We start from the raw sequence: 21344 nt of genomic DNA, 5'->3' as shown, positions 1-21344 counted from the left end.
GTGGTAGATGTATGTGTGAGCACTTTAGTCAAGGTCGCGGGCACTTATAGTAGCCTTGGACACATAGAGAGAGAGAGTGTCAAGGACTATGGAGTTTAGGGACTTGAGGCACTGGTCGCGGGCTATCAAGTAAGAGGGAAACTTGATACAGGGTCCAGGTGTGTTAGGATTATTCACTTGAGGGGAGGTGTTGAAATATACAAGTGAATAGGGTGTGTGTGGGAACAAGCTCTTGGATAGAGGCTGTAAAAGAGGAGATGTAATTGTGAAAGAACCTGTGAAAAGGTTAGGAGAATCTACTGGGAGAGAATAATGGGTAGCATGAGGGAATTTAGGAGTGTGGAGATATTCTGGGAGATATTCAGGGAAAAGAGAAGAGGTGGAGAGAATCAGGCAAGAGGTGGAGATATTCAGGGAGTGAATCATGGAGAAATCAATGGGATTTGATGCTTGATGTAAACACTATAAATTGAGGCATAGCCCTAATGAGAATTTGCTGGTTTTTGAGTATCCATGCCTACATTAATCTATCTGCTAATTATTCACTAATTACATCTTAATCATTTCTTAATCACTTTGTTAATCATGTTGATTCTAGTGTATGATCCACCATAGCTCATCATTTAGCTCAAATTTCAACAAGATTCACTCTGATAATTTTGTTAACCAATATTCACAACCCATGAAAACAATTTGGAATCTTTTGCAAAACATCATTTATTACCAAAAGTTTTTGATATATACATAGAGCGTCCCGGATCCAAAAGTTGCCGCCTCAATCGTGTACGCATAAAAAGGCGATACTTCGATGGAGACATGCTATGATAATGGTGCTGTAATTCTTCTCCTAGAAATAAAGCGGCTAAGAAGTCTTAAAATACAGCAAGAAATTCTATTCTGGGGTGAATGATTATAGAGCTGGACATAATGAATAACTCCTAGCCTTATCAAGATCATGGCTAGCGAGATATTCTGTCTGAGTCTCTAATGTTGATTGGTATTGACGTTAATACTTCGCCCTCTAGAGAACCACATATTCTGACGTCGCTCTATTGGATCGGGAAAGTATAGATCCTCAAGTGACAAGCGGTCTCACTCTACTTTCTCGGGTTGTAGTGAAATTGATGAGATTTTGGAAGGCAAAGGCGATCATATCCTGACTCTGGGAGAGTCCAGGAATGCTATACGGATTTGGGGTATCTATCTAAAAATCCAGTTCAATTTCTGAGTTTTCAATTTATGAAGTTCATTTTTAAACATAATCTTAACAAGTGAAAAGATTATTTCCTAGATTTACTTTAAAATTTTAGGCGATCTCTGCTGCTATTTCGTAAGTTTACAAAACAGTGCTCTGATACCAGCTATGAGACCCCACTCCCAGTTGCTAATAGCGGAAGTAGCTTCCTCTTGCACGGGGTAGGGTTTTCCACTCATGGCCTCGCCCTCGAATGTCCGGACACGAGACTAAACTGGTAGTCATTCCGAAACTGAAACCGAAAAAATTTCCCTTGCCTGAAAAACAATGACGATTCCACCTTTTGGATTTTCTTAACGAATTTTCTAATGGGCTCAAGAGATTAAACTATCGTTCACCTGATCGAACCAAATAGAAGGAAAACTATCACTGACTTAATTTGAAGAAATCAACGCTTTTTCCTAACCGAAATCAGGCACAGCTGCCCGTTGATCTAATCATCTGAGGAAATCAATGCTTTTTTCCTAACCGAAATTAGGCACAGCCGTTGATCTACTCATTTGAGAAATTCTTCAGGGTTTTATTTAACTACTCAAATTCTTCAGGGTTTTATTTAACTACTCAAATTCTAAGCGTAATCCTATTATTTCAATTTGATTATTAAAACTCCACTGATTCCAGCCTAACCCCATCCGGCCCATGGATTAGCCACCACCCAACCACTAGAATCGGTAGAACCAGACATAATTGAATGCCTTTCTTAACTTTTGCTTTCGAATACAAATACGCACACACTCCTCTTTAAAACTTTAACATATAAAATTATCCATTAACAAATAGTTATTGGTTACAGATATCATAACTCAAAATTTCCATCTAGCCCCTTGTTTCTCAAAAAAATAGTATCACTCTAGACTCTCTGTTGAGACCCACTAGTCAGCAACAAGATCCAGTAACAGTATCACTCTGGACTCTCCGTTGAGACCCATTGGTCAGCAACACAACAAGATCCAGTAATAGATTACAATAATTATTTCGTCCATCATACATATCTTCCATGACATACGCATGGGTGATTGGCATTCTGAATTTCATACTAGAATTTCTCGAATTCTATAACCTTGATCGACAAATCAATTCGAAGGGTCTCAAACTTAGTTTCAGATTTGGTGGGAGGTTTCGAGTGTATTTTTCTAAAATGGTCACACCTTCTTTCCTTGAAAAACTGACAGAAGGGTTTGGTCTTGGTCATAGTCTGATTCACGGTTCGAGTCTGATAAGATTTTTCCTGAACTATCTTTCTCGAAAAGGTTTTATAAATTCAGTTACTATTTTACCAAATTTCTTTCTTTGAATATACACTTAACCGATTTCTAAATTAGTTACGAATTCCAATGAGGAATAAAATAATCATTTATCTGAATATTTCGATCTCGATAGATTTTTTTAATTTTCTTTTTACAATTCGTGTGAATATAAAATGATAGAAATTTCTCTCTTAGAGTATTTAATTATTCATTTATCAAATACTCATAGGATTTAAGATAGAATTTAAGAGAATTCTAATTTTGATACAGAAGTCCTTTTTGCATCTATTTATGCATAAAAATCAACTTCAACGGGAATAACACTTTTATACGAAAGAAAATCCTTTTATGCATAAAATCAATTTAATAGGAATAACACTTTTAAAATTAAAAACAAATTCTTTATGCATCTATTTATGCATAAAAATCAATTTTAATAAGAATAACACTTTTGTAATTAAAAAAAATCCTTTATGCATCTTTCTATACATAAGAATCAATTTTAAAAAGAATAACACTTTTGTAATAAAAAAACATTCCTTCATGCATCTTTCTATACAAAAAAATCAATTTTAATAAGAATAACACTTTTGTAATAATAAAAAATTCCTTTATGCATCTTTCTATGCACAAAAACCAAATTTAATGACAATAACACTTTTATAATTAAAAAAATTTCCATTATGCATCTTTCTATACATAGAATTTTAATTTAGTAATTAATATTAGTGATATCCATGCATATTTATGGGTGAATATGTACATGGAGTAATTAGAATATTTCTTTTAAATGCAAAAATGATGGGAATTACTCTTTCGGAATATTATAAAAATAAACTTTCTTTTCCACAAAATTTTGAAAAATTTTGCTATAACCTCCTTTGTATGGCTGACCATTTCTCATTTTTACCATTCTATTTTAACTTAATTTAACCCAAATTAGATTTATAGAACTCTAATCTACACAATTTTCTAAATTCAAGAGAGTAAACAATAAGAAGAGTTTAATTAATCCCTTGGTTAAATCTTTCTAGGATTGAGAAAGGTTGGAATGTAAAGAAGAGAAGGGGGTGGCCTTTTCATCAAGACATAGCATTTGAATTTAATTTAATCAACTATAAAACATAAAAATCAAGAAAACCATAGATTTAAAAATTTTAAATAAGTAAGAAAATTAGCTTACATGAAGCTTGTAAGCTCTCCTTTGGCTTGAGGGATTGAGGGTTCTACTCTTGTTTGAAGCAAGAGTGGCCACCAATTCACTTTGGAGAGGATTAGGCCAAAAACAATTGAATTATTAAGAAATTCAATGTAGATGGCTCAGGACAGGAGTAGAGTAACAATGCATAAACACCATTAAGCTTTTACAAAAGGGGGAGGCTTCTATTTATAGGAAAAAGTGAGCCCCTAACCAAGCAAACTAATTTTAGAATTTTCCAGATCAGTTTGGTCAATTTTTGACCATTTTTGGGTCAGTTCAGCTTACTTTTTAGATCTAGTTTTGAAATAGGAGAGAGGAGAAATGAAATATCTCATTTTATTGATTAAAAATTGGGGGTAATGATGAGAAAAAAGGTCACTCCTTCATGAGGGGAGATCCCCACTCTAAGGTGTCAAAATTTAGTTTTTTAATTATTTTCTTTGGTCCTAAGTACACTCTTCATCTTATGTGAGCATTTACTCATTTTTGGGGGGGGAGGGGGTTTCTTTTATTCTTCAATTTATCTCCTCCCTACATTTGGATTAGTGGTGTGACTAGCTTTAAGTTTGCATGAATATCCGGCTAGGGGGGCCTGGGAACTCTTTTCCCTTGTACCCAGGACAAAACCTCACCAAATTCCAATTTGGATCCCATCACTACAGTGGTTGGGTAGTTGCCTAACCCATGGGACTGGATGACTGGAATAATGGATCCCTAAAATGAGACTCAATTTTGTTATGGTACGATAGATGAAGTAAATCCCGGATAAAAATTGTTCTATGGAAAAGAATCAACAGTTGTGCCTCTCAATGAGGAAAAAAGTGTTGGTCTTTATGATCCAAGTGCAAGTTTTTTCTTTGATCTCATCGAGTATCTTTAGAGGTTTGGTCGAATCGGTTTGGTTAGTGAGCTTGACTACGTTAGAGTAAAATTATCCTGGAGGAATTGCCCGTGCTTTTCGGGCAAGGGAAGTTTTTCCAGGTTTGGCTTTGGAAGAACCGAGGGATTAGTCTCCTGTCCGGATATGCGTGGGCGAGGCCCCAAGTGAGAGGACCCTGCACTGTGCAAGGAGTGCTACTTCTGCTGCTAGCACCCCCGAATCCGCCGTTGCGCGGAGGGGGCAGGGATATTTCAAACAACCACCACTACAAAACCTATAGCTAAAGGTAATACTTTAGTAGAAATTACTTGGACTAACTTCTCATCCAAGAGGAAATGAAGGCTACTAAAGCTTTCGACAATGTGCACATGTACCCAAGGAGAGAGCTACATTGGTGTTCCATTTGCCATCACAGACATACCACTACCGAATGTCCAATTTTAAGAGCTCATTACAATGGTAACTTTGTAGCTTTTATGGGTGCTATGGTCATGAAGCCCGGGATTGTTAAACACACCTATAGGCTATTGCCAATATAATGAGACCACAACTAGCATTGATGGCACCACACAAACACTAGCCCTCGGTCCTATAAACAAATAAAGAAATGGTTGAATAACCCATGCAACAACTCCTATCAAAGGGCATGCACTCTGCACCCAATGTGCCATTACCTCCACCATTGTGACATAGATCATTGGAGTAAGGACTACCCCAACAAGATTGTGATGACAAGCCCACAGAAAGGACCCATCATCACACCCTTGAACATGATTGGGGTAATTAATCAAACTCAAATAAAGATCCTTAAAAATCTATATCACACATCTTTGAATGCTATCACAAGCCCAAAACTAACATGTTCTTGAGCAACAATATGTGGCCTCGGTAGCAGAATATAAGAAGAAGAAGAAAAATAGGAGAAAAAAAGCTGGTTAAGAATGGGAAAATTAAGGAAACCAAAAAGATAAATCTTGGGATGCCTCAAGAGCTAGTCTTCATTAGGGACCTAGATGAGGACTCAGACTCCTTGCAAATAAGAGCCGGTTCTAAAAAAGGTAGGGAAATACCCTTCAAAACCAAGATCATTAGGGAAGGAGAGCCCATGGGAACCTATAATTTCTGAAACTAGATCACAAATGACAAAACTTGGCTCTTATATTGACCATCAGAAGGACATTGAGCAACTCCAAGAATTTAGTGATTAAGTTATGAAAATATAAGAGGAGATTGAACCAAGACTTAAGCAAGTGAGGGTCTCATAAACTGTACACCCTAGTACCTTAATGTCTACTGAGATTCGCAAACCTCTAGATGTGACGAGTGTCATCATGGAAGAGACTGAGGCCTCCATCTCTCATAGTTTTCTCCCTGATTGGTTCAAGGGACAACTACCATATGGAAACCCTGAGCCCATCTTAGAGATGGATTCTCCAGCCTCACCGACACCTATTTATGGAAAGGAGGTCATGAAAGCACCACTAAATATCCCCAAATTGTTAGACTTTATAGTCTCACAAGCCACTATAACTATAACCACCTGATTGAGTGGAGATCCTAAATTGTTTGAAGCAATGAGAGATCTCCTTAATGGAGAACTCAATGTTGGATTACCACCATTTGATGACATGCATAAGGGATGGCCCCAATATATAATAAAGACACCTCAAGTTGTACCCAAATCAATAGTCCTAGTGGAAGAAGAAAATACCAAATCTATGGTTAAAATTTCACTTAACAAACTGGGGTAATACTTTGAAGGTGATGAATCTAACACACTACTAACCAATCACCGCACCAATGGCATCATAGTGATGGGAAGCCTAGATGGTGATGCAAGAGTGAGTGTATCACCAAGAAATGTTGGGAGAAGATGGCCAAGCCATGTCTAGAAGTCTTAGACAACAATGTGAAGATGGCTGACAGAACTATCACCAAACCTATTGTTGGGATGCACGAGATTTAAAGATCAAGGTTCTCAAACATTGGGTCAAACATATCTTCATTGTTATGGACTTTTCCAAGCAACTAAAATCATATGAAATGATTGTAGGATGCTCAATCAGAGACGCAAGATGGTACATGACTGGTCTAAGAACCATGTCTACCAACAATTTGATGATTCCATCATCAAGGTTCATCTTGTGACTATGTGTACATTCTTTGGGTAGTGGAGGACTTTTGGAGACATTAGGGGACATTTGAACATATTTTTGGCCTTTTACTAATGAAAGTAATTAGTAACTGACCAATAAGAATAGAGGAGTGTGCACATTTGGTCTCCTTTGTATATAGGGAGAGAGATTAGGCAGTAGGGAGGGGGACTAGGCTTTCAGCACTTATAATTACATTTCTCTCCTACAAAAAGTAGGGGGTTAGAGTAGGTAGGCATGGTCCCACAATTTTTGTGGCTCATTATTCCAAAATAGTCAGTTTTTTCCCAAAAACTCATCTCAGACTTGATTATAGACCAAAATCTCATTTTCAAGTCCACTTAGCTTCTTGAACATCCAAACTATACTCTCGTTAATCTCCTCCCTTCTTTCATCTCTTCATTCTCCAAGGAGCTTCATTGGAAAAGTCATTTATAGGGTTTCAAAAAGGCGAGAAATGGAGAACTAGTGACCATGGTACAACATGTTTACACAACACAACATATCCATCTTCGCCAACAAACTAAGTTTCCATACAACTGTAAGTATCATGAGTTTGAAAGTAGCATATGATTTCATGATTGCCAGAAGTTTCTTTCTTTCTTCTAAGTCATCTTATTTCTTCTTTGTAGACATTTTTCCCTCAAACTTGGTAGAGGAGTAGCCATTACGCAGTCTTACTAGAACATTTCAAGCATTACAGTGAAGCAATGTTTTCTTGTAGAAATAGTGCATAACTTCTCAAAGAAAAAGTTTTCTTTTACCGGCATTTCTCTGTGGCTCCAGGGCATGATGGTAGTTCTGGTAAGTTATAGACGATAAAATCTCCCCCCCTCTCTTCTATTGAATGGCCAATCCCAGATACTTGGACTGTAATGGTCATGAAATCAAAAATGCTTTGTGATATACAAGGTCTTTTAAGTTTGCAAAGCCCTCTCGATCTATGGGTCTTAGTTAGGTATGCCCAATATATATTTTTGCTAAGATGTTCAATCAATTGCTTTCTATTTGTAATGGGTTAGCTCACTAAAGATTCCATGTTTTGCTTACAGCTGCTTCACAATTTCCTCTTGTTCATACATGCTCTAAAAACATCTATACATATGCCCCAATACATAAAATCTTGCCACCCATGCTTCACAATGAGCACCATTATCCATTTCCAATGGCACCAAGATTTAGTGGAAAGCTTCAAAATAAGGATTTTTTGTTGCTTGGGCAGCCGCACCTTGGCTTTAATCTCTCCAAAACACCTAAGTAATCCGTAAGATTAGGGTTTGGGCAACTCACCAATGAGCCTTAGCTTTAAGATCTACAAGATTTGTATGCTCCATAGCTTTTCTTTCCTCCACAACAACAGCTCCAATAGAAAGCTCCAAAGACTATAATTTTCCCTCTTTCTCACTCGCTCAATAAAACATAGATTGAGAGCTTCTAGCTATGATCCCATGAAAAGAGAATAGAAGGGAATACAAGAGACACACCTAATCAAATAGTGCTCTCATTCCATTAGCACACACAAAGTAGAGAAGCTCCATATATTTCTTTCATTCTATTCCATAAAACACATCTTATCTACATAATGCTAAGTTGACACTAAAATACACCTAATGCTAATGTCCACACACTTGGCCAGTGTGCATGGCCATTATTATCCACATACACACTACTAGTCTAGTGTCCACACACTAATGCTACCCACCTGTTCTCGATGACCTTGCATTCTTAACACTAGAGGTGATATTAAGTTTTTTCTTTTGCACTTAGTCTAGCAAAGATGCCCTCTACCAATGTTTATTACCAAGGCCATGAGTAGTTTTCTCTTCACCCAAAAGACCAAACTCTAGGTATTGTATCTTCCCATTTAAGCATAAGATGACCTTCTTGATTTCGAGTTCATCGATGACACTACAGGCACGTAAGCTAAGGCTGTATTAATCCTTGGACTTGGTAATGTCCGTGTCTGATTAACTGGCACAAGTCATGTGGATTTTGGATTGGCTCATCGTACCTACCTTGACTTGGCATCCAATTGAGGATTTCTAGAGGGTGTCCCAAGGGGCAGTCCAACTCGTTATCTTGGATGCTAGGTTGGCATATTGACATCTCCCTTGAGAAAAATCTTGTCTCTCTTCTTTTCAGCATTTAGAAGAAGGTGCTATATTGGAGTTCCAATAGACTTTCCTTAGCTAGCTAGAGCCATTTGACATCCAAAACATACACAAAGAAACGACGAAAGTCAAGCCTAAATATGTCTTGGATTGTGCCACAATAATCATCCATTTTTCCATTAGCTTCCTCAAAGCTACTAATGACACCACAATCTTGTGTATTCCTCTTTTCATCAATTCTTTGTGTTCGAAAATGCTTGCCTTCACACCATATAGCATTGAACATAGTACACTGGATCAAAATAGAAGCAATATTTGTGTAAGCAATGTGAGTAAATATTAAAAGCAAATCACTTACAACTAATGCAAAACATTAGTTCTATGTACCTTTAACATGCATCCTCGTGCATACTCTCATTCTTCCGCTGTGATATGCAGCCCCTCGCCGCTCTCTACTCTCTCCATTTCCTCATGCAACCAATCAACATGGATATCATTCGGAAGTGTTGCTAGATGCTTAGGGTATGCCTTACGAGAGCCATGTTGCCTCCGAAAGAGAGCTCTTTCTGCTTGTCTTTGCATCCTCATATCTTGTAACCCATCTGCTCATCACATCACTATTAAGGATGCAAGTGAAATTGAGATCATCAATCAATGTTCTGTCAATTACTTTACTCTGTCCTTTTCCTTGAGGCACAATAGAGGTCATCCTCAAGTCCTCTTCATTGCTCCATAGTCGTGGCAAAGAGCTGTCCACCTAACCAAGAAATTCTAAAATATATACAAGAGACTCTTGTATCAACCAACCCTCGGTCATGCTTCCTTCGGGCCTTGCACCTTGCCTCACAAAGTCTTTTAAGATCTTCATGAAGCGCTCTAGGAAGAACATCCAATGTGCATGCACAGTGCCACATAAAGCAATTTCGTCCACTAAATGCACAATGAGATGTAGTTGACTTGTGAGAATGGTTCGCGGAAAAGTCTTCTCTACCAAACAAACCACCTCCACCCCACTGCCATAACACGTGCATCATCCAACGTGGCTGGATCAATTGCTTTGGAACTAATATATCTGAAAAATAAATGAATAGTACGTTATACCTCATGCACGTTCATTTTGCAAGGTATAATGAAGGGTGATCTGACATGGGTTTTACATACCTCACAAGTTCGCCCATCTTATAAATACATTTTTTCAAACTCTTAATGGTCGATGCTAGTAGGTAGTATGAACTACGCACATAAGAGCACATGTATATATGGTTTATGGCATTACAAAATTTAATTTCAACGTACAAGACTTGGAAAACACTTACTTGGAGCATCTTGTGCCAATCATGGGACTTCAACCCATATAGCTCCTCAACGCCTCTTTTCTTAGTGGTTGTAACGGCTCCCTTCAATGATCTCATGCATCCAGTGGGAGTACGCAAAGTGGTGATGGCCTGCTTTACCTGCTTCTCCTCTTTCTTTGATATAATCCATGGTGCAGGCGGAAGATGAATGTGCCCGCCCTCCTCTCGTGGGTCAAGCTTGACACATACGTCCTGCGACCTGCAAGTCCTCCCGTACGCTAACATTGTCGTTTACCAATAACATGTTCCCAAATACCAGATCCCACATTCTTGAAGATGTGCATGGGATCAAGAAGATGGTTGATCTTAAGATGGGTCCAATATGGTAGCCAAAAAAAAATGGAGTACCTACACAAGGGATTGTTCTATGTGATCTTTAATCCAATTAGAGACTACACAAAACAAGATTGAAAAACATTACTATACATGTTCATGCCATCTGGAGGAAGAATATTTGTAGACTCCCAAATATGCTTCCAATCTTTTGCACGAAGTGTTTGTGGAGGAATGTTACTCTTACTAGCAACATATTTAAGATGATCTGATGGGAGAAATCGATGATGATTATCGAATATGGTCTCACACAAGCCGTCAGCATACTCATGTACTAACGAAGGGCCACAAACAGGACATGCATGTTTACCCGATGTTTTCAAATCTGTTAAAATATAAATATAAGTTAGAATAATAAAGTCAATAGTTATAATTAATATAGCCAATAGTATTAGAGTAGGGAGGTAATTAGAATTCTTACTAGAACAATCGTTGTATCCTGGAAAGTCATGCATTGTCCACATCAACACTGCCTTTAAGTCGAAGTGTCGAGAGGAGGGAGGCCTACTAATGTCCACCACCGCAACACCTCTCCATAGTTCCTCCAACTCATCAATCAACGGTTCGAGATAAACATCCATATGCTTGACTTTATATTTCCCTGGAATTAGAAGGGATAACATAAGATGTCCCTTCTTGATCGCCATTGATGGTGGAAGGTTACAACTGGCCACACGCTGTATGCGGTGCTTTTGAAACCAAATGGATTCACTCCATCCATACCCAGGCCAAGTCTCAAGTTTTTGGGCTCTGTTTTAAAGCTGGGCCACTCATCTTCAATATGCTTCCAAGCAGGAGTATTTGCGGGAATTCTCCACATGCCATCATCCGATCGATGTGAGGAATGCGATGACATGAGCTCTGCTATGGATTTGCACTTGAACATGTGTTTGATGCGAGGAATTATAGGAAAGTGTCGCAAGACTTTACGAGGTACATCAAAACTCTTCACATCTGTTCTATACCTTGCTTCACCCCACAAGTGGGACAATGTCGAGCCTCCTTATGCATCCCATGAAAGAGAATGCAATCATTGATGCATGCATGTATGCGATCATAATCTAATCCTCCAAGAGATGTCACATAGCACCTCGCTATGTCTCTTGAGGTGGGTAGTCTATTCCCCTTTGGAAGCATGATAATAGCCTGCATCCAATATCATCAATTAGTCCTAAACCTTAAACCCTAAACCCTAAACCACTAATTCAAATTTGCAAGTTAGAATGCTTACTTCAATAATGCGTCAAGACTTGCATTGCTCCATCCATACACTGTTTGTATATTGAATAGTTCAAGTGAAGCACATAAAATAGAGAATGTGCACCCTTCAAAAACCGGTGTCGATGAAGCCTTGTAAAGATGCTCTTGTTCCATATCATCGTCGTCCATACCTTTGGGATCATCCCTAAAAAGATACCGCACCATATCATCAAACACTTCCTCTTCCACAACTTCGTGGGGTGCAGGGCTATTGTCATCCCTTTTCCACTCATCTCTGACAATAGATCCCAAAGCTTCAGCATCATCTTGTCGATGCTTTACGTGCTCTCGCCACGCGTAGGGCACCATGTTAGGGTGTGGTACTGCATCTTGCTTCAATTAGAGTATATATATTACAACTCCATTAATTTAATTTGGATACCATGAGTCATTTGAATACTATCAATTTACATCTACTCACCTCTAAACCTGTTTGATTCCATTTTCCATACATGGAGATGTGATTCAACGTAATTCAACGCGCTCGTACAATGCATCCTTGACATCAATTACATACACTTGATCCTTTTTCCCAACCACACATCGCGATTACGATGACGCATTGTCTCATCCTCACCAGAACTGCTTGAGGAGGTTGATGACATCCTATGTACAAAAGAGCAAACACAAAATCATAATCAGTTTTTAATGAAAGTATAAAAATTTCTATAATCCCAAGCTCCTCATCAAGGCTCATCTCCCAGCCACTCGACTCTCCATCAACAAAAGAATGTTTGCATAAATATCAGGCATACCAAGGGACTTAACTACTGTCTCTTTGCCTTTATGTGATGTACCAACTACATTTCCAGGACTGGTATTATGACGCAGCCTGGTGACTCCATGGTCTATCGACAAAACCGATGATGCAAACTCTCTTGGTCCACTCAATGACTATGATTGCTGACTTGCATTCTGTGCAACCACATTTCCACTTACATCAGCCCCAACAACATCTTTTTTAGTAGCATACCAGTTACTTATCTCATTAAATACAACATCCTCGCCACCCCCAATTCATCTATAGCAAGATTATAACATCTATATCCCTTTTACTCTCATCAAGGGAATATCCAATAAACACACATTTTTCTGCCTTTGGATCCAGCTTATTATGTAACTCATCTGGAACATGCACATATGCAATACATCCAAAAACTTTCAAGTGAGATGAATCAGGTTTCTTGCTTGTAAACATCTCCTCTGATGTTACATCATGTATGGTTGGAGTAGGAGCCAATCGCTTTCTTTTCAGGAAATGGCACCAAATCCAAGTCTCATTTCCATACAATGCATTCATCTCCTCATCCATAGCTTTCTCCCAACACACATTTCCAATAGCCTCATCAAAACATGTGGGTTCTACAACTTGCACAACTTTTGCCATATAAGCATAGTGATGTGCCACATAACCATCCTAAGTCAACCTCTGCACATGGTTTTTGAATCTTCCATATCTTCGTAACTTTGCATTCATGGCTTCCATAGCCTTCTTCACATCAAGTGTCCTCATTTGCTGAAATCCCAAGCTCCTCATTGAGCTCATCATTGAATCTAACTTAGTATGCAACTCATCTAGCACATGCACATATGCAATACATCCAAAAACTTTTAAGTGAGACAGATCAAGTTTCTCATGAGTAAACTTATCCTCTGGTGCTACATCATGTATGGCTATAGTAGGAGTCTTGTTGATGATATAAACTGTTGTAGACACAGTCTCATCCCAATAGCTATGCGGCATATTCTTCTCTGCTATCAATGCTCATACTATCTCTGCAATGTGCCTATTTTTCCGCTCACAATGCCATTTTGTTGCGGAGTGTATCTTCATGTAAATTGTCTCTGAATGCCATTCTTTTGCAAGAATTCAGAGAACTCATTGGAGAAGTATTCTGCCTCTCCATTTGACCTTAGGCACTTCACATGCTTTCCTAACTGTTTTTAGCCACCATCACTCTGAAATTCTAAAAATGAGTGAAAATTTTTCTCTTCTCCTTCATGAAATACACCCACACTTTTCTCATGTGGTCATCAATGAATGTTACGTAGTACCTCCCTGTAGCCACCCATAGACATAGTCTTCGCAGGACCCCATACATCTAAATGCATAACATCTAGTACATTCCTGCTCACATTTCTATCATGTGAAAATACATTCTTTGGTTACTTTCCAAATTGACATGCCTCACATACTTTCTGCATACCTTCAACCTTAATCTTAGGCAGCTCCATCACAATTTCTTTAGTCTACATAGACTTCATTCTTTGCACATTTACATGCCAAATGTCTATATGTGCAACAACTCCTGAACCATTTGCAAACATTGCAACACTCATTAAAATATAAGCCCAACATTGTCCCTTAGCCATACATCAAAAGGGGCATAGGATATGTACAAGCCTAAGGTTGTGTGTAGCTCCCAATGACATAAGCAATGATGTCAATCCACTCATGTATCCAGTCATATGGGATGTATCTCTCAAGGCTATTTATGCCTCATGTAGTTGTTTATTTAAAAAGGATCAATGATATGAATGTTATCAACTCTCTTTCTCCCTCCCTAAATCTAAGATGGTAGCAGAGCAAAATCCTAGGAAAAACAGGGTGATATTCTCCCCCCTGAATAGTGGATCTCACCTTTTTTTCACCAACCCCCTACTAGTGGTGGAGGACTCCCAGTTAGCAGCAGTGAATCTAGGCCGCTTTAGGGTGAGATTATTTTCTCTAAGGAAGCTCTTCTACATCAGCACTTGAAGCACTCCATCAATCTTTCAAAAACTTCAGCAACACTTGAAGGGCTACATCAACACTCCAACTTCATCAACATTTGTAAGTGCCCTCATGAGCCTTTTTTTGGGAGGTGAGAAGAACACAAATTAATTTCTTTCTTCATTCCTATGGCATCCACTTTTGTTATGGCCTCTCATTCTAAATGCCCTGATCAGTGCATTGTGGAAAGAAAAACCATCCACCTCACAAGTGCTACTACAAAGACAAGAAGAAAGACAAGGCCAACCTTGTTGTTGAAGAAAGTCACTTTACAGAAGTGAAGAGTTTTTGTAAAAGGAAGATGAATCCTATGCATTGTAAAATGTTGTTGACTCTTGTTTTGGTTAAAGCCTTTTTATTGTTATGGGGACACTTGTTGTATGATGGACCTTGTTGTCACAAATGTGGTCCAATCATTGTTGTGTACACCCATTTTTCCACACCTTGTTGTTGTAGAGAAAAGAGCACACACCCTTATGTTCTAAAGGGGGGGCCTTTATCTCATTGTTTCAAGGAGGGATGTTGTTAGGAGAAACCTACTGTTGATTGTCAGTTGTCCATAGTTGGCTTAAGGAGGGTGTTAAAATATAAGCCCAACATTGTCCCTTAGCCATATATCAAAAGGGGCATAGGATATGTACAAGCCTAAGGTTGTGTATAGCTCCCAATGACATAAGCAATGATGTCAATCCACTCATGTATCCAATCATATGGTATGTATCTCTCAAGGCTATTTATGCCTCATGTAGTTGTTCATTTAAAAAGGATCAATGATATGAATGTTATCAACTCTCTTCCATCATGAATGGCTCATTCACTCTCCCACCCTAAATCTAACACTTCAAACATATTTACATTCAGTGTAAACATTATACCTACTTTGTTCCCTTTTCTAAACAACCTGCACTTATCTTTAAAGGCTTCTACATAACAGCCACATCAGGCTTAAACTGCACCTACAAACCCTGCTCAATCATCTGGCCTAGAAACCAGATTCTTTGTAATGTTTGGAACATGAAGTATATCTGCAAGGTACTTCACCTTATCATCTTGCATAGACAATGGCACATCTCCAACATGGGAAATTGGATGAGCAGTGTCATCCCCTGTTTCAACAAAACCTAGTCTTTCAAGACTCTTCATTTCCTTCTTGATCCACTCACCATGACTTGTCATGTGGTTCGAAGCACCTTTATCAACATACCATATATCATCCTTGCATGCTACATCATTTCTAGACACATCATTAACTACATGTTGCATAACAAGCAACCTCTCATTATCTTGATTATTTTTACTAGAGAATACATAGTTATTTTGCTACACTTTCCATTTTGTATGTCATTCTGATTCTTATAGCAATCTTCCTGCACATGTCTAGGCTTACCACAGTAAAAATAGCCTTGTGTATCATTATGTTACCTTTGACAATTACCACAACCTCTTTGACTCCCTCTGTCTCTAAACTTGCCTCTTCCACTTGTGTGTTGTTGTTGTTATTCATGGGACTATTGCTGCTAGTGTGCTGACCATAATTTTGATTACCTGTTCGGCCACCACCTTGGCCACGACCTCTACCTCGTCCTCCTCTACTTAAACTTGTGTAGAAGGCCTGCTACTATGAACTGTTTTTGTTTTGTGAAGACTGTTGATCTTCACCCAAATTCTTCTCTTCAATGATCAGCATTAACACCAAATCTATAAAGTTGGGAATGTTTTTTTGAGTCTGAATAGACGTCTTAAATGCCTTGCATTGTGGCCCGAGACCACATAGACATACTTCCACCTTATCATCATCATCAACAGAAATACCAATAGATGCAAGGGATTCCACAATGCCCTTGATCTTCAAGGCATAATCATTCACAGACATGTTTTTCTTCTCCACAGTATAAAGCGTGTTAGTTTCATACAGCTTCACGAGACGAAGGTGTCCCATGCCTCCTTGGGTGACTTAGCATCCTGTATATGCCCAAACATGGTGTCATGTATGCTAATAGAAAGCCAATACATGACTTTTCTTGCTCCTTGATTCCAATCCTTGTATTCTTTTACATTGCTCTGCTCCACGAAGAAGATCCTCAATTGGAGTTCGTTTGTCGGTGCCTCTCCTACAGAGCTCCTGCGGATAAGGGTGTAGTAGCCAACACAAAGGGAGAAGAGTAGATCAAGCTCTTACCCTCGTACCGCTTCCTGTGCTTCTCTTGCTTACCTCTCAGCTCTTAGCATGAATTAGGCTCTGATACCATGAAAAGATGCAAGGGAGAAGGGAGCTTGAGCTCTTGCAAGCTCACACACAGTCTCACAAACCCTAGAAGAGAACACACAAGATGAGAGGCTGAAAATTGTTGTTCTTCTTCTTCAACAAAAAGAGGTCTACAAAGGAGATAAAGTGACTAACACACATAATAGAGTATATACAAGAAGTCCATAATGTAAACATGCTAAAGTGGAGTGGGTAGGTGTTGACTAGTCAGTGTAGTCAACATGCTAAAGTGGAGTGGGTAGGTGTTGACTAGTCAGTGTAGTCTAGCTGTAGAATCTCTGGCAAAGATATGTAGGTGCTAGCTACCAAACCTGCTAGTGATGTAAATGTCAAACGGTCATGCAGGTGCCTCGTGAGTGTCAGCTCATGTTGAGCTTGACATCTCCACATTTCCATATTATGAACTTGGACCTAGGAGGAATGTTTTGGTATAATCTCGAAATTTCTCATGTCACATGGATATAAGTACCCATGGAAAATTGGGTAATGGGATTAATATGAGAATTTGATGGATATTTTTAAATTTTTGCAATGAGAATTGGATCATTAGTAAAGTTTTATATTTATAACAGTTGTCAATTATGTCCATTATTCACCTTGACTCTATAGTTTGGATGGGGATGATTGTTTTTTGAGAAAAAAACTTTGAGCATCTGAGCAATGGTGAAATTATCCATTAAGCACTATCTTCCTTATTTATTCAGTTTCTTTTCTTCATTACGCTAGTATCAATAAATGTTTTTTAGTTAGGTCATTTATTTACCTACATATGATGAAGAGATGTAGGTTAGATTCATTATCTTATCATCATAAAGGTAGAAATTTAAGATATGTATCTAATATAAATTAGGTAATTTATGATGCTAGATTTATCATGAATATAAGTTGAATATTGACAATATTTTTTAAAAAATAAGTTTTACTTTTTTAATATCAACCACTCAAAATTATTGTAGGTGAAATGTATGTCATTACTTAATGATTGCTTTCAGAGATTGTGCACTTGAACTATATTTCTTTGAGAAAATAATTTTTACACAAGTTTAAAAAATAACCGCTCAAAAAACCCTGCTTTTGGAGATTTCTATTCAGTGTATGTACATACCTTGTTCGAACATAGGGAAGTTTAATAAGTAAAGCATTTACTAGTTACATAGCAACTATATGCTTTTTTAAATGTGTATACAAAAAACCTTGCTCGGAGATTTTTGCTCAGACTATGTACGCACCTTGTTTGAATATATGAAAGTTGAATAAGTTAAGCATGTACTAGTTAGCCACTTGGAAATAACTACTCGAAAAACCCTACTTGGGGATTTTCACTCAGACTATGTATGCACCCAATTTGAACACAGGAAAGTTTCATAAAAGTACAACATTTACTAACAATAATCTAGTTTTTGTTTACACCTAAAATTATAATTAAGCTTCCATTATATTGAAAGTCTTTGCTGTCTCTATCACTTTAGTTCATACTTCAGCCTAAGAATTTTGAACAAATTTGTAAATAACACACAATGGTTTCATAACCATGCATGTGATTCACAAGATCACATAGCATGTTAAAAAGAAAGACTTTTTATTAACAAATTTTCGCTCAGTTTTCATTAGAACTGATCAAGTCTGAGCTACTATTATATTGTTTATCTTAATAATCTATATAGTTATAGTTTTTTTTATTAACAAATTTTTGCTTAATTTTTTATGCATATTCATATAAATTGATTAAGTCTAAGCTAATACTATATTTTTTATCTTAATAATCTATATGCACATAGAGAATTAAATCTTTGTTTAAGCTTCAAAATTAGTAGAAAGTTGAATGAACATTATTGATGACCCTTTTACTCACATAGCATCTTGATAGCTTTGCATGTTTTTGTTTTAGGAAAAATGCTAGCGAGTTGCTTGCAGTAATCTAATCAAACTCCTAATTACTATTAGTATTTTTATATTTCTCTTTATGTGGGTTGTGTAACCACTTCAAATTCTGTATAGCCTATTCACATACAAATATGATAGTATATTAAATTACTATCAATCTCTATCAAGTTTGAAAATAGCACAAAGGTACGACGTTAAATGTATCATGTTGTCTATTGACAATGCAAATATAATTTTACTTTAAACTCCTAGGAGTCTCAAACTCCTATAATAAGTCTCAATCTAGTTTGAAAATAGCCATCTACACAACTTGATAAGCACAAATGTGTGATCACATTTGCCATATTTCATTATGTAGCGTGTACAACAATTACTATTAGTCTCAATCTAGTTTGAAAATAGTTATATACACAAACATTTTTTATTCACATGGCTTAATTTAGCAGGTTGCTCATCCTTTCTAGATATAATCTAATTTGCTAAAGAAGTAAGAAAAAAATTGGAATATTGCTAAACAAGACCTTGTGAAACAATGTGCCCTTGAGTTTGAATCTAACTCACCCCTCCCTCCCACCTCCCCAAGTAAGGGGTGCAGTTTAATAAAAAATGCTACTAATATTTGTAAATAAAAATGCATGTGCAAAAATTGGACAAATGAACAAGGAAAGTTCCAGTGTGTTTTACAAGTGACAAAACTTAAAATCGAGCCAGAAGAAACAAGTGGAAGAAACTACAAGAAGTGAGACCTGACGGGGATAAATGTGAAATGTAAGGTGCGGGAGAAGTTCATGGCTTCCCTTCTCATTTAGATCACCCCGGGTTCAAGAAAGGTTCGCCACTTGTTCAACTTTAAGAAAAACCTTTTCAAGATGATGGGAGAAGAGAAAAAACCTATTCAAAAATTCAAGATTTAGTTATATTTTGGAAAAAAAATTAAAGAGAATGGGTGCTCCCTGGCACCCACAGCCCCTTAGTAAAACAAAGAGAGTGGGCTGTGGGTGCTCCCTGGCACCCACAGCCCCTTAGTAAAAGATTCCTAACGGAAAAAACGAAAAGCGTGTCCAAAAATCGGGCAAGTGGACAGGATTGACTAAGGATACCGCACATGCTTAGGGTTCATAAAAGCGCACATTTTTAGGGTGGATAAAAAGATCACACATTGGATCGCAACTTGCGCTCCATCCTTCACCCTTGTATCCTCCCATCGTCGTCCACAAATCAACAGATCAAAGATGGCAGACGGACGACCTGCAACCGCTCATGAGACCCTGGATCTGCTGAGCGGGCTGCCATGCCGGCCCTCAGCAAACTCTTGTACCGAACAAGTCTCCATGATGAGAGCCCAGCTTACAATCTTCTACTCAGGCACGGTGAACGTCTTCGAGGATGTACCAGCCCACAAGGTATCTATTGGGCACTTAGAACGTAATTAGGCACTTATTTAATGTCATGTGTGTATTTCTGACCGCAGCAGCGGCTTTTGTACCCCGCAGGCTAACGCAATCATGCTGCTCCTTGCTGCAAATGGCGGAAGTGATCATGATCATGATACTGCACCCTCCCAGCGCGCGGATAAAACAAAGCACGCTACTGGTGGGGAATGCTCTAGTAGAGCTCCATCTAAAACATCATTCAACATATTATGCTCACCAGCACAAAAGAAGCAGCAGCAGCACCACCTTGTAATCAAGCGATCCCAATCTGGTACGTTTGCAATTGCCGTCTGATGGGAAGATCTACACATTTCCTTCCTGCTCTTGTCTTCCACGTGCACTTCCACTCATTTCCCTGTGCTTAACTTTATCCAGAACTTCCATTCGCTAGGAAGGCATCGCTTGCACGCTTTATGGAGAAGCGCGCAGGCAGGTCTGCAGCAAATCAAGTACGTGCTTTTTCTGGTGGGTCCCTGGTAGCAGAGTAAGATTCTCAGTGATTAGGAGAATTGAAGGTGTGAATTTCTCTTGTAAAGTTGTTCAAGCCAAGGTGGCTACGCTGCCATGATGCAGTACTTACTACTACTACAGAAGGAACCCCACTTGTCCCTTTTCCCTCAAAACCCCTTGGCACACAAAGCAGACATTGAATCGATGTCTGCTCAGATTTGTGTCATTACACAAGCTCCTCCGAGGGTATCAATTAGTAGTTCATGCCATTATGTATATTATGCCACTTTGTTTTTTTTATGTATTTAAAAATACTTACTTACTATCCACGTTCTTCAAACAGGCAAAAACAATCGCTCAAGGTGTGGCCGGTTAATATACAACACATACAAGAAAAATAAATATAATATGGATAACTGCATGATGATAAGTTTTAGAAAGGCGCATAACATAAGGGCTCCTTCCCATTTCTCTAATAAACGTTTTTTTAGAAAGAGGGTTCTTTTACCAGTCTAATTGCAGCAAGCTGGGATCGAATCACCTGGATATCTAAGGGTGTACCTGAGTCTTAGGACGAGGGGATCCATGTTCTATATACAAAGTAATGTTGCTTACCTTTCTCACAAAAGTGGGGAGAAAGAATTTCAAGTTTGTTGTTGATCCTTGCATATTATAAATACTTTTCCTTTTGTGTTTAAGCTTGTGCATTTCGAAGCATAAGTACCTTAAAACCTTCCAATAGT

At 38.1% G+C, this 21344-nt stretch overlaps 1 protein-coding gene across 1 annotated transcript; it reads left to right on the top strand.

Annotated features, from left to right (window-relative positions):
- Window positions 1-19930: 19930 nt before the first annotated feature.
- LOC147625434 (protein TIFY 7-like) lies at window positions 19931-20772 on the top strand. Its single transcript, XM_086819016.1, has 3 exons — window positions 19931-20121; window positions 20212-20422; window positions 20527-20772. The coding sequence occupies exons 1-3, from the start codon at window positions 19951-19953 to the stop codon at window positions 20637-20639; spliced, it is 495 nt and encodes a 164-aa protein (XP_086675142.1). The 5' UTR covers window positions 19931-19950; the 3' UTR covers window positions 20640-20772.
- The last annotated feature ends 572 nt before the right edge of the window (window positions 20773-21344 follow it).

This window comes from Cibotium barometz, chromosome 24, assembly GCF_041138505.1.
Source record: "Cibotium barometz isolate CiBa-2024 chromosome 24, ASM4113850v1, whole genome shotgun sequence".
Lineage (NCBI taxonomy): Eukaryota > Viridiplantae > Streptophyta > Polypodiopsida > Cyatheales > Cibotiaceae > Cibotium > Cibotium barometz.
Note: the sequence above shows the minus strand (reverse complement) of the source record. Positions and strands in the feature narration are given on the sequence as shown.

Bases quoted from the DNA above. Each gene is read 5' to 3' on its own strand.
- LOC147625434 (XM_086819016.1), top strand. From the start codon at position 19,951: ATGGCAGACGGACGACCTGCAACCGCTCATGAGACCCTGGATCTGCTG. The intron at 20,122-20,211 runs GTATCTATTGGG...TGTACCCCGCAG, and splicing joins AGGATGTACCAGCCCACAAG to GCTAACGCAATCATGCTGCT. The intron at 20,423-20,526 runs GTACGTTTGCAA...AACTTTATCCAG, and splicing joins AATCAAGCGATCCCAATCTG to AACTTCCATTCGCTAGGAAG.